Genomic DNA, 13,099 nt, shown 5'->3' on the forward strand with positions numbered 1-13,099 from the left:
TCGCTCGTAACAATCATCTTTCATCCTCGTTCTCCCTACACTGCTGTTATCAGTCGGGCACCTCGCATCTTTCATTCTATTCTATGTGCCTCCCCCTGTGGAGAGAGATAGAAGAGAAGCATGCACAGGAATGGGGAGGGGTGCTACCGACCCCACACGAGCTGCTGGATGTACATCTGCCTTTGAATAATTCACACAGCACGCTATTTCTCAAGACCGGGCACTTTAGTCAGAGACATTGATTAACTCTGCTGCGTGAATGAATGAAAGAACAAACGCACGCCTGCACAACAGCTATCTTTTGTTCGTGCTTCCTAAAATGCTTTATGCTTTGGACCTATATATAACATTGTATCCCATATATATTCATAGGTGGCCGTGATATGTGCTTGCTTGAGGGTATTTGAATAACTTATTGTGCTGCCAATTTGTAGTCTAAGTTTGAACTCTTCATTGTTTCAACAAATCACAAGAGAAGTGGTGGTGATTTTCATTCACTTACAGCCGCCGAGGGGCTAACGTCCCAGATCAACATGACCGTCCATAGCTGTAGGCCTGTAGTGTTCATGTAACCAACCTGGGAAGAAGGAAGTCCCGTATTGCACAGGAAGTTATATATATATATATATATATATATTTATAGGGCTTTAGGAAGTGTTCCTGTTGATTTGAGAGCCGAAGGGAAACAATCAACTGCGTCTCCTAGAAGTCTTTCCTCATACATTGTAGATGTATACAGCGTTCTGTTCTTTTTCTCCAGCTTTTTGTTATTACTCTTCAACCTTAAATATTCAAATGGATGTGACGTGTTGCACCTGGAGATTTGGTCCACTCGAAGTGCCCTTGCCGAAATATCTTTCATTCCTCCCTTTCTCGGTCCTCTCCTGTTTGCCACGAAGCCACCAAGTGCTGGCTTGATGTCACTACCCAGTGATGGCAAAATATACTTACAGCTCTTTCAGTGAAGCAAACAAAAATGGAAGCATCAACAGTGTTCTTCCAGAAAAACAGTTTTTTGAGTTCTGATTCGTTACTGTAAGACAAAAACACTTATCTGCCTACCTTATTCGTTAAACTTGTGATTAGGTTAAAGGCTGTTTCTTGTAAGTTAGAATGTTCTAGAATCGAGCAAAGTAAATGCTCTTTAAACAAGGCCTCTCTGACATGAGACAATCTTTACTTTGATATACTACTCTATTTTTCAAAATGTGTAACTTAATTCGAAAAATGCATCTGGCCATGTGCATTTATTTAGAAGCATTGTAGCTGGAACAGGAGGGTAAGGGGCGCCCTTTGGGAGCACAGACACAGGCTTTGGGGTCAGACCTGGATGGACATCACCCTGCCACTGTGACACCCTGGGAAGACTTACTCAAAGTCTCTGCCATTCAGCCTCCTCGTCTGAAAACCTGGGATGAGCCATGCCTTTTTCACAGGCTGGGGCAGCGATTAAATGAAGAAAGCATTTAGCACATGCCAGGCACTAAAATGTGCTGGGTACAGCTCTCATGCTTAATTTGTAGTTGTTCACGAATAGATCTTGTTTACCACAGACTTTCATCCATTCGTTAGAAAATTGCTTATCGAGCGCTCATAGAAACTCAGTGAAAGCCGGCCCTGAAAATGAACAGTCACATACTCAGGACAGGTAACTGTTCGTGAGGTGAATATAAAGGCATGCTATTTCATTAACTGCACTGACCTTAAACCTTCTCGCAGAAAAGCAGGTTCGGGAAGCTAGGGGGACAGGCAGGAAAGATGCATACTGCACTTCTGTGAAAGCTGTAATAAATGCTTTACACTGTTCTGAAGGGGGAGAAGAATCTAAATAAGCCCTATTTCTTTGCTATGGAGAACCCGGAATCTTAACTTTATTCGAAGGCATGAAGAATCTATCTCCAGGCACGTCAGAATAAGACACCCATCACCTCACACCTGTGCAGGCACTCAGCTGGTCCCAGTGTGTGGTTTCAGGCCCTAGATGACGTGCACCTCCCTGACCGCACAAAGCCTTCCCCCACAAAGACTAGAGACGCTGGCCCGTCGTCACAGGACATGTTGTTTCAAACACTTTGGTGTCTCTGCAGGAAGAAGCAGCCCTCGGCCCCCATGCCACCAGCTCGGAAGAACTGACTCACACAGCAGCTGGCGCCGCCTCCTGTCCCCACCATGGGACCCTCCGGGAGCGTGCTGGGCTCCGGACATGTGCAGGTCATCCTATGGTCAAGTTTGGCGGCTGTGGCCACCTGCGTCCTCATCACCTTCCTCATCTTTCTGTGCTCCACGTGTAACAGGTGAGAGTCTTAAGGTAACACGTCCCTGGCCCCCAGCAGACTCTTTAGGAAAACTTGTCACACACAGGTCCCACTGTGTGGATGTCCACAGAGACCCTCGCTGCAGGGGGTCCCACGCCCTGTCCTCAGCGTCCAGTGAAAACCCATACTTGATTTTGTGGGAAGCAACTGGAAGGGCCCATGTGTGCCAGACTTCCCAGAATGCAGTTCTTGCTGTTCTTCTGAGTGAGTCCTTGCTGAAGTTCCTCTTGTCTTTTCCGTCTGTGGATCGTTGGAAAGCTAAGTGTGACGTGCATTCAAGATACCGTTTTTGCTGCCACTTGAGAGTTCCTGAAAATGTGTGCTGTTTTCTGACCTTGGGGGAGGGATTATTTTATGAAAGATTTCTAATCTAGAACTACAGTTTCTTAAGAAACTGATTGGCTTTCCTATAAGAGACCTGCTGTTTATGAAATAATCATCTTGTCTTTTTTAAGAACTCTCTCTCTCTCTCTCTCTCTCTCTTTCTCTCTTTCTCTCTCTACCCCTCCCCTTCCTCTATGTCTCGCTCATATAAAATATCTGTATCTCCCAGAAAAGAGATCTTTGCTCAGAGAGAAGCAGAGCTCTTTCCAACCAGGACTAATTTTCAAGGTGTTCTGACACTGCTACAATATCTGCGGCTGCCTGGCAGCTTGGTAGACCAGCTGGCCCTGTTCCAAATTCTCTTCCCAATAGCCCGGGAAGAAACTCAAAAAGTGTCATTTAACAGTCTGTATATGGCATCCTACCCTAAAGCGTCTGTCAGGAGGGGAAAAGCCGGACTCCCTGAACCCAAGTAACCTACTCCCTGCGCAGACAGGACCCAGGCCTGCGCAGCTGCCACAGGGTCTGGCCAGGAAGATGCAGGAGAGGCAGGAGAGCGGTAGTTATTGACGTGCCCGCTAGGTGGCGCCGCTGCCCCACACCGCTGGGAAGCGTGCTCAGCACTGGGGGCTTGGTGCTGAGTAAAAATAAATTCTATTTTGAATCCACGGACTTTTCCACAAACTGGAAGTGCATATGACTCATCCTGCGAGCATGCACCGTTCCCGACATGCCAAAATTTGTATTTCGTTTGGTTATTTTCTCAGCCCCATTGCAGGGTGTGCCTTTGCAAAGACTCCGAGTTGAGCAAAGTGAAGCGATGCCTAGATTTTCTTTTAAAAAAAATTTTGTTTTTTAAGGCATCATTCCTCCCAGTGTTCTGGATATGATCATTTTCCACTCAGGATCCTACCTCAGTCCTCTTGTAACTTCTACTCCTCGAGGAATGCGAGGGCTGGAGGGGACGGTCCCTGCTGTGATTGGACCCCCTCAGACCCAACCTCCCGCCCAGGAGTGACCAGTAACTGTCCGGCTTTTGCTTCCTTTGGTTCTTCAAAGAGCTGTAAATGTGGATAAAAGGTCGGATAGGAAAGGGGAGTGATTGTATGTTTGCTTTCAGATAGCACGTTTGATATTGCAGCGATGTTTTATTTTCCATTTCAGAGAAAAGAAGCCGAGAAAACATAGTGGGGACCATGAGAACCTGATGAACGTGGTAAGCCCGTGTGCATGTGAGTGTGTACATGTGTCTGCACGTGTGTGCACGTGTGTGCGTGTGCACTTACCTCTGCATGTGTGTGCACGCGTGTTTCGAGTGTGCAGGTGTCTGCATATGCATGTATTGCACGCATGTGTGTGCGTGTTCAAACATCCGCCCGTGAGCTAAGCATGTTCCTACAAGCTTACGACTTCCTTCAGGGAAGAGCTCAGGCAGCGCCCCCTGGCTGCGTGGGCTGGGTCCTCCCTGTAGGTGCAGAGGCGTCAGGCTGGCGGCCTGTGCAGTCACCTCGCTGGGTGGGAGGGTTCTGACCTGGTGTCATCGTGGTCGTGCTGCTGCCAGGAAGACCCGAGAGTCCAGCCCGTAGCAGAGATGTCTCCTTTTTTGCCTCTGCGCAGCTCCAGCAGTGTATTCGGTGCATGGGTTTGCTGGGCTGTCATAACCAAGGGCCACAAACGGAGCCAACAGATGTGCTGTTGCACCGTCTGGAGGCTGGAAGTCCCAGATCAAGGTGCCAGAAGGGCGGCCCTTCCTGCGGCCCTGAGGGAGACCCTGTCCCCGCCTCTCTCCCTGCTTCTGGTGGCTTGCTGGCCATCTTTGGCCTTCCCCGGTGCCTCCCTTGTCACCTCCTGTTCTCCCTGCGTCTCTTCCCTTGAGGTGTGTCTGTCTCTGTCTGAGTTTCCCCTTTTTGTAAACACTCCCGTATGACCTCATCTTGACTAGTTTCATTGGCAATGACCCTGTTTTTAAATAAAGTATCATCCTAAGTTTTGGGGGGTCTAGGACATCAATATCGGAATTTGGGGAGGATACAGTTGAACCCGTACCAGCTGGCCATTAAGCTTACCAGAGCCTGGGACCCCCACGCTCTATATGTGGCCCAGCCTTGCTGGGTTTTCCGTGGCCCTTGGTGTCTTACGCGTCCTGACAGTCTCCCAGGGCGTCTCAGATCCAACCTGGTGAGGGGCGTCACGGTCGTCCTGGTGCTGGTTGTTCTCTCCACTCAAGTTCATGCCCATGGCCCGCTGAGACCCTCTCCTCCTGGTAGCCCCTGGGGGTCTCTTACCTTCTGCTCTTTGTGCACCGGCAGCCGTCCTAGGTTCTCGGCACCACCCCCTTCACCCTTTGTCTCACCCTGGTCAGCATCTCTGGCTGTCCAGTTCCCAAGGGCATTTTCTCATAGACGCTAAGAGTAGAAATGGTGGTTAGAACCCAGGTTATGGTCATTCAGCTGGGATGGAGTGTTACGCTTACGGGCCTACCTGGGAGGCTTCCTCCATCACACCTGACACCTGCCCAGGTGTAACGTCACTTCTGTGACATGAGCTTCTGCATTGCAAGTTCCTGGGCCCTCACACAGGGATCCACCTCATGGGCCCCCTTCACCTGGGAGCTGGAACAGCTGACTCCCAGTGAGCTTTCAGATGACGACACAGCACGAGCTATTCGCTCTGTCACTGCGAGGTGGGTCCAGCAGGAGTCAGGATGTCTGAGGCCAACGACAGCACGTCCCATGTGGCACCTGGAGTGTGGTCGGGGTGCCCTCCTGGGTCCCGCAGGCCATGCATTCCACGAGATGGACGGGGACAGGTCTTAGGAGCGGAGATTCGGGCGGCCCCATGGGACGAGCCCCGTCCTACAGAGCTTCCCGGATGGATGTGTGTGTTTGACGTGGGGGCCACTAGCCACTGTGCTGCTGAGCCCTTGAAAGGTGCCGAGGACAGCTGGGTGCCTCCATTTTATTTCATTCCACTCGTTTAAACCCAAGTCGTGGCTGTGGCCTTTTGTCGTGGCCCGTTCAGCGTGTGGGGAAAGGCCCGGATGTTCCCCCTGCCGGGCAGCCTGTCTCAGTGCGGTTTGTCTTGCAGCCTTCGGACAAGGAGATGCTCAGCCGGTCCGTCACGAGCCTGACCACGGACGCTCCTGCCAGCAGCGAACAGAACGGCGCTCTCACCAACGGCGACAGTAAGTTCCTGGGAAATGCCAGCTTCCCACGCGGCCTCAGCACCTCCGAGAGGACGAGGTTTCCAAAACCGGAGCTGGACAGCTGGGGATGTCGCCTTGCTCCCTTCCAGGATGACGCCCAGTTTCAGCAAAAATGATGTCATTGGGGTGAAAAGCTAGGGTTTCCTTATTGGCTCTTTGGGTGTTGTTGCGCTAACATCTGTACGTGTGACACAGAGCACAAGGGGGGGTAAGTTCAGAGGGGTTGGGGGTCCATCATCATTTTCCCCAGTCACCCCTCAGGGGCACTGTTTCTAATCCCCCCAAAGAGACACATTTTTTTTTTTCAAGATAGAAGGTGAGCACTTCATTCCTTCATTCAGTTTTTCAGGCAAAAACATTTAGTGGTGCCTGCCATGTGTCACACATTGTCCCAGACTCCAGGGCTCTTACGGAATCCCACTCTAGTCAGTTAAAAAATAAACATTAAAAAAATTATAAGTTAGAAACACACACACATGTATGTAAAATATAAGGAATTGAGTACACAGAAGATATAAGATAAATATGTACATGAGCAGATGGGTAGAAACACATAGTTAAGCACACCCATAACTTTTCATACTTGCGTGGAAAGAACGTACACAGGACACACAGCCCTGGAGCCACTTGTTCGCTGCAGCTCACATAGTAGGACAGGACCCTGCTTTGCTGGGTGATGCCTGCCCAGCCCCTAAGCCCCCCGGCACACAGTAGGCACTCAGAACACATTTGCTAAAGGGGTGGCTGAGGGCTCGGGCACTGACATCTCTGTGGCAATCTAAGAATTTCACATTTGGATTTTCTCATTTGAGGTGGAAATGGGGGCTGGGGGGGGACAGGGTGTGCAGGTCCCTTTGTGACACTGGTGGAGGGCATGTTTTTGCCCCACCTTTTCCATCGTGTCTGCCAAACAAAAGTGACCTTTGGAAGGGGATGGCACCAATTATTCCCTCCAAACAGGGGAGGCCGGTCGGGCCAGGGAGAGTGGCCACCACACATGCCCAGCCTCCCACAGTTTGGCGCACAAATGTCATTGTCAGCTGCCAGTCAGTTACATGAGACCCTCTGCCTACAGAAGTCCCATCAGGAGTGACAACAGGGAGTGAAAGTAACTGTGAACCAAATGTATAGCCAAGACAATTTATTAAACATTGCCCTGGAAAGATGTGTAATAGATGCCTTTAGTTTAAACTATCATTGGATTAAGAATGTGCACCAATAATCGTAAGGTCTGTAATACAGCCTGGAGCCACCGAGCGAGCAGGTGGACGCTTTACGTTAACTTTACACTGTGAGTCACTGTGACCTTATTTAAGGAATTGTCTTTGTCCGCTTTTAATCCTTGTGCCGCTGTAGTTCTCTCCGAAGACAGTACCGTGACCTGCATGCAACCTTACGAGGAGGTGCAGACCTCGGCGTCCGACCTGCTGGACTCCCAGGACAGCACGGGAAAGCCGAAGTGTCCTCAGAGCCGCGAGCTGCCCAGAATCCCGCCTGACAGTGAGGTGGACGCGATGGCCAGTGCGAGAAGCGTGGACGGGGAGCCGGGGGTGGGGATGGAAGGGCCGTATGAAGTGCTCAAGGACAGTGTCTCCCAGGAAAACATCGTGGAGGACTGTTTGTACGAAACCGTGAAGGATATTAAGGAGGTGGCTGTAGCTGCACCCCCGGGCAAGGGTCCCAGCAGCCGGGCCAAGGCCACTCCGGCTTCGAAAGGGCTTCCGGGGCCCCAAGCCGAGGGCACAGCTGACTTTGCTGAATATGCCTCCGTGGACAGAAACAAGAAGGGGCTGCAAAGTATGAGTGTACAGAGCATCCTTGGAAATCCTCGGGACCCTGACGAGGAGGCCCCGCCCCCTGTGCCCGTTAAACTTCTGGATGAGAATGAAAACCTGCAGGAGAAGGAAGAGAGAAAGACAGGAGAAGGCAGCGTGCCAGAGGGGACCAGTGAAACCAACAAGGTGGGCAGGCCCTGCTTCCGGGCTCCGTCACAGTAGGGACCTAGCTAATCCAGGGCTTTTACTGGCACACTTTTCGGGAAATGTATACATACACAGGTTCGGTGGAGGAGGAAAGCTCTTGGACTTGACCCCCGACACACACCCTTACCCTACCCCCAGTAGTAAAAGACTGAAAATGCATGTTTATAAAATCTTTCTCTCTTGGCACCTTCCCTGGATATTTTCCAGGTTTCACATCATGTCGAATTGGGGCCCAGTGCTGTTTACTCCCTTTTGACGGCCAGGAATTAGATAGAGACTAGGGTCTTGGCCAGGTAGTTAGCCTCTTCCATCGCTGCCATGTCAAGTGGCAAGGTGACCTGTACCCTTCCCAGATGCCAAAGCAAGAATCATACAAGAGGAAACCAGCTTACAGGTGCCGCTGGTTGTGTCTGACTATGTATATACTTTTATATAAATCAAGTACGAGATTTTATTTGGCGACAATTTCTAAATGATAGCCTGTACCTCTTAGGTTTAAATATTCAGCAAAGCTCTAAAATGCATTCACGCTCTCCCAGCCTTCTCGGTACATCTGGTAACTTGATGCATCGTACAGTCGCTTGACGTTCACGCCTCCAGTTGTCCTTATTTCCATGGGATTTAACCAGGCTCAGTCTTCTTTAGGCAGCTGTTATCTAATTTCTATTCTCTACACACACAAAAGCAAGGTTCTCTTCTCAGATTTTGGTAAGAAGGCCAAGTAAGGATTAGTCAGTCACGAGTAGCCTTAAAAAAAACACCCGGAGTTCCTGGTCAAAAGGTGAACCCTGGCTATGATCACATAGGTTACAGCAAGTAGGTCATTCTTTGTTGTGGTCTCTGAGGCATTTCAGCTTTTCATATCACCCATGAAATCGGCTGTCGAGACCACCAATGAAAGTGTTTGTGAATATAGTTGTAAAATACAGACACGCAGTCTAATTTTTTGCCCTTTGTGTAACCAAAGATAGTAAAACGATGTAAAGTTCACACTGCCTAGGGCAGTTGAAGCTTTTGTACTTGAGGGTTGAGGTCACCGGGCAGGGAGTCAAGTATTTACAGTATGATTACAGCACTGACTTTGGGGTATAAGCTCAGGAGAGCAGAAAGGAAAGACACCGAGGAGAAGCAGACATTGAAAAAGGTGGTTGGAGCCCAGCAGTGTTGGAGGGTTGTTGGAACTGGGTTATGACGGGTGAGCTCGAACGATGCGTGCTGGTCTGAAGAGGGTTGCAAGGAGTTGGGGGGCTGGAGTAGCTTTGGTCTGGGGTACAAGAAAATCTGGGGTGCAGACTAGCAGATGAATAGTGAGAACACGATCAGTGCAGGGGGGTCAAGGACCCAAAGGCCTAGGTTTGAAAGGATACATGTTTGTTGAAATCAGGAAGAATTTCATTTAGACAGGAGATGCATTAGAGAGAGAATTGTTGACCAGGAGCCAGAATCATTGAGAAACGAGGCAGAGAGCAGGCCACAAAGTGTGACTCGATTTCTCCATTAGCTGTGAAAAGTTTCCAGATGACTTAAGAATCCCCTGATGGCTCATGCAAACTGTAGACAAAATTCAGGCATTTGGTAAAGATACGCCATGGTTTTTTTATTATCGGTTCTTCACTGATGACCAGTCCTTATGTGACAATTAGGAATCGAAACCCTGGTCTACATAACTACTTGGCTTATTTCTAGTACCTGCAGATTCAAATACAACATTAGAAGAAATTTCTCTACTACGACTTGGTATCTAAAACCATCACACAAAAGATTTTTTTGTGTGTTTATTCCTCGGGGGTTTTACATAATTTCTTTGTAGAAAATAATTTCTTCCCTAAAAATCATTTGAAAACATTTTTATAGATAGATGCGTCGAAACACACACGAAAGAAAGGTTGGGTATTGACTTCATACCACCTTCCCTCGGTTTATGTTTTTCTACAGAGATTTAGTTCACTGTCTTACAAGTCCCGAGAAGAAGATCCAAATCTCACAGACGAAGAGGTGAGTCTTGCTGCTTTTTAAATAACAAGAAAGCTCCTGTAATAAAGAACAGGGCTCCTCTCTTGAATCAAAATACACTGTCCTGTGACCCTTTGTCTGAAAAAGCACAAGTGCTCTCTGAAGCGTCTGTGTGGAGCTCAGGGTTCGGGAATGCGGGCTTTGTAATGGCTCAGAGAGAGTGACTAGGAGATGGTAAGTCAAGAAGGCGGATGGACAGCTCAGCTAAGTAAAGGAAGCTGAGTAGGAAAGGACCAGGAAAAATCGAAAGCGGAGGGGAGAAAAGCATGGGAAGAGAGACATTTACGTACGGGAGTTTAGTCAGCAGTTCGGAAGTCCATCCGAGGAGGACGTTAAACCCGGGTTGGAACTACAGGACACTGGAGCAGGTGGGCGTAAGGTACTTTTCACGAGGGATGCTGGAGGCAGAAAGCAGGAAACCTGGGGACATTTGGTGCCAGGCTGAGCTACGTCAGGCGTAACAGCCAGCGAGAAAGAGTTGTACATTCTCTCAACACCGGGGCTGGAAATTCACTGGTCAAATTCGAGTGAAGCGTTCAAATTATAACAAGCAGGATGTATATATAGTATGTCAAGCGAGGCTCAGACAGAGAGTCAAGTGCTTTAATTTATCTGGCTGCAGGTAGCTTCTACCTGGCCTCCCCAGCACAGCAAATGTTGTCCACGTACAGAAATGATGTACACATGCAGGTATGTCACCTCTTATGTAGGTCCCTGAGTATTGAAATATGCAGACACGACAATCCCACACGGAAAGTTCAAGGAGGGGAGGAATGCTTTCTATGGGTGATGTAACCCACCCTCCAGGTGTCCTCCCCAGGGAATGGACCTGCCATTTAGCCATCTAGCTGCACAAGCCAAAACCCTGGGGCTCACCCTTGACACCCCATTTTCCTCTCCGAGCTCAGATGCAGCCAAGTCCCTTCAATTCCACCTCCAATTCCTTTCCTGTACCCCTGTCTCCATCTCCCTGTGGCCGCCCCTCAAGACACTCTGGCAGTGCCCTTCTGCCCGGCCTGGGGCAGCGTTTCCTCCCGCCTTTCCACACTGTGCCAGAGCCGTGCCTCTGGGGATAAGAAAATAGAAGATATGAGAGATCTGGGAACAAATCCTGTTTAAAATAAACCGAGACCATGTCAGTTTTTTAATTCTCTTCTTACATTTGTTTGTGACTTTTGAAAATAAGGCCTAGTTGTAACTTTACTAATAGTTGTCACCCCAATAAACTTTAATTAAAAAAAGAAACTAGGCCCTAGTTATACTGTCAGTTTTTAACATAGAATAAAGAACTGTGATTCACATATATTCATTTTAGAAAGAAGACTTCATGATTCCCACATTTTCCCGTTCATGTAATATAATGTGAGACAGTCCAGACTGAAACTGAGCCTGAGTTTTAAGTACTATTCTCTGAGTTTAACCGAATGATGGAGAAAGGATTGATTATTAAAAGAGAAATGATGGGGAAGGAAGAGCATAATTTATGAGGGCATAAGCACAATTTACAGACTGAGTAATAAAGATGGAAGATTTTAAGGAGAAAAATTGCAAAGCTAAATATCAGGTTGGTGCAAAAGTAATTGATTGCAGTTTAAAAGGTTAAAAAAGAATCGCAAAAACCATGGTTACTTTTGCACCAACCTAATAGCAAGGAGGCTTGAAGAGAAACCTGTATACAAAATAGAAACAATAGTCACAGGAGACAAATATTCAAAAGGAATATCAGAAAACTGGAAGACTTCATAAACTTTTACAACAGTTAAAACTTACAGTGACACCCTCTGTGCATTAGATTCGTGCCTAGAGATAATATTAAGCTGCAAGTTAAAAGAGGTTATAATTTAAAAAAAAACAAAAAGGAGTATGAAGGCTAAGAAGACCCAAGGACTTACAGAGAGTGGAGGGTGTTAAAAGCGGGGACCCTGGGGAAGGAAGGTGAGGAGCAAAACAGAAATGGTGGTGAGGGGCAGAGTCTCACTGTTACAATCCAGGTAAAGGTGTGTTACGCCTAAAGGTGAGATTGAATATCTGTTATGCTGGCTCCCCTCGTCACAACCCTCCATGAACTACCCCTTTATAATCTGCCCACATTTTTCGCTCGGACTACTTTTGGGATAAAAAGTTCCCTATGGTGGCACCTCCCTGCGAGAAGCCCAGGATTGTTTTTATTCTTCCTGAATTCAAAGAAATTATCATTCTTCATTTTGAGAGTCATTTTCCCATTAAAACCTCCGAGGTGAGAGTGTTAATTTAATATTCCTCCGGATGGTCAGATCTGCGTGGCCAGGCTTTCCCCAAGATTATTTCTGTGATTGTAAAGCTTTGGATTGTCAAAGCCTGGCACCAGTGAGTCACACCGGCCTGTCATGAAACGTCCTCATGCAAATGACCAGTGAGCAGGAGGCTGGCTGGTCTTAAGAAGCTTGTGAGGCCAGCTGGAGCTTCAGCCACAGCATGTGAGAAATATGGAGGCAGGAAAATCTCTCCCCACACTTGCCAAGCGTCTGCCATGAAGTATGTTCATTTATTTCCTGGGTATTTGGATAAAGCAATCACCATGGCAGAGATAAGTACAGGTGACGGAGGATATTTTTACTTATTTCCAGCCATGATTTTAACAATAAAATAAGACCCTCCCTCCCAAATAATCTTTTAACCACTATATGTCCTCTGTCCTTACCAATGGAAATTAGGTCGCTCTCTGCCTTGGAGGTTGTCTGGGCTGGATTAGTGAGACAGAGTAGGTGTGCTTGGATAATCGCCTGCTTTTCCCATAGGAAAGAACGTTCCCATAACAATCTCCGATTTCATTTTGGAGTTGGCGGGATGCAAATGAGAATGAATTTTCCCACTAAGGAAAACTTAGCCCTGTCTGTAAATGTTTATGTAACCCACAGTTATGCAATGAAATAAAAAAATAATAATAATGGAAAACGATCCTCTCACAAATCCGTGTGTACTGCCAACCAGGGTCTAGGAACTCCTGCTCTGACCCCTGAAGTGGGAACAGTGGGTCAAACAGTCTAATTCAGTGGTTCGCACACGTTCGTGGGCGTCAGAATCCGGAGCACCAACTCAGTGGTTCTGGGGTCAGGCCTGAACCCATAAATTTATTTGCCTTTCCAATAAATTTCCAGACCTTACTGCTCCTTAGTTTGAAGCCCACATCTTGAGACTCACATGTCTCATTCATGTCTTCTGCCTTTTTTGTGAAGCAGGAGAGCCTTTTTTAGGTGAAATGTCCTTCTGACATAGAAATG

General features: G+C 47.9%; 1 protein-coding gene across 1 annotated transcript in view; it reads left to right on the forward strand.

Moving 5' to 3' along the window:
* Positions 1 to 13,099, forward strand: part of PAG1 (phosphoprotein membrane anchor with glycosphingolipid microdomains 1) — a 108,772-nt gene that overhangs the window by 85,919 nt on the left and 9,754 nt on the right. The window contains exons 3-7 of the mRNA XM_019725420.2: positions 2,088 to 2,294; positions 3,804 to 3,855; positions 5,727 to 5,823; positions 7,201 to 7,805; positions 9,762 to 9,821. Coding sequence (XP_019580979.2) covers positions 2,170 to 2,294; positions 3,804 to 3,855; positions 5,727 to 5,823; positions 7,201 to 7,805; positions 9,762 to 9,821 — 939 coding nt within the window. The 5' untranslated portion in view covers positions 2,088 to 2,169. The remainder of the gene's footprint in view (positions 1 to 2,087; positions 2,295 to 3,803; positions 3,856 to 5,726; positions 5,824 to 7,200; positions 7,806 to 9,761; positions 9,822 to 13,099) is intronic.

Source organism: Rhinolophus sinicus, linkage group LG14, assembly GCF_036562045.2.
Source record: "Rhinolophus sinicus isolate RSC01 linkage group LG14, ASM3656204v1, whole genome shotgun sequence".
Lineage (NCBI taxonomy): Eukaryota > Metazoa > Chordata > Mammalia > Chiroptera > Rhinolophidae > Rhinolophus > Rhinolophus sinicus.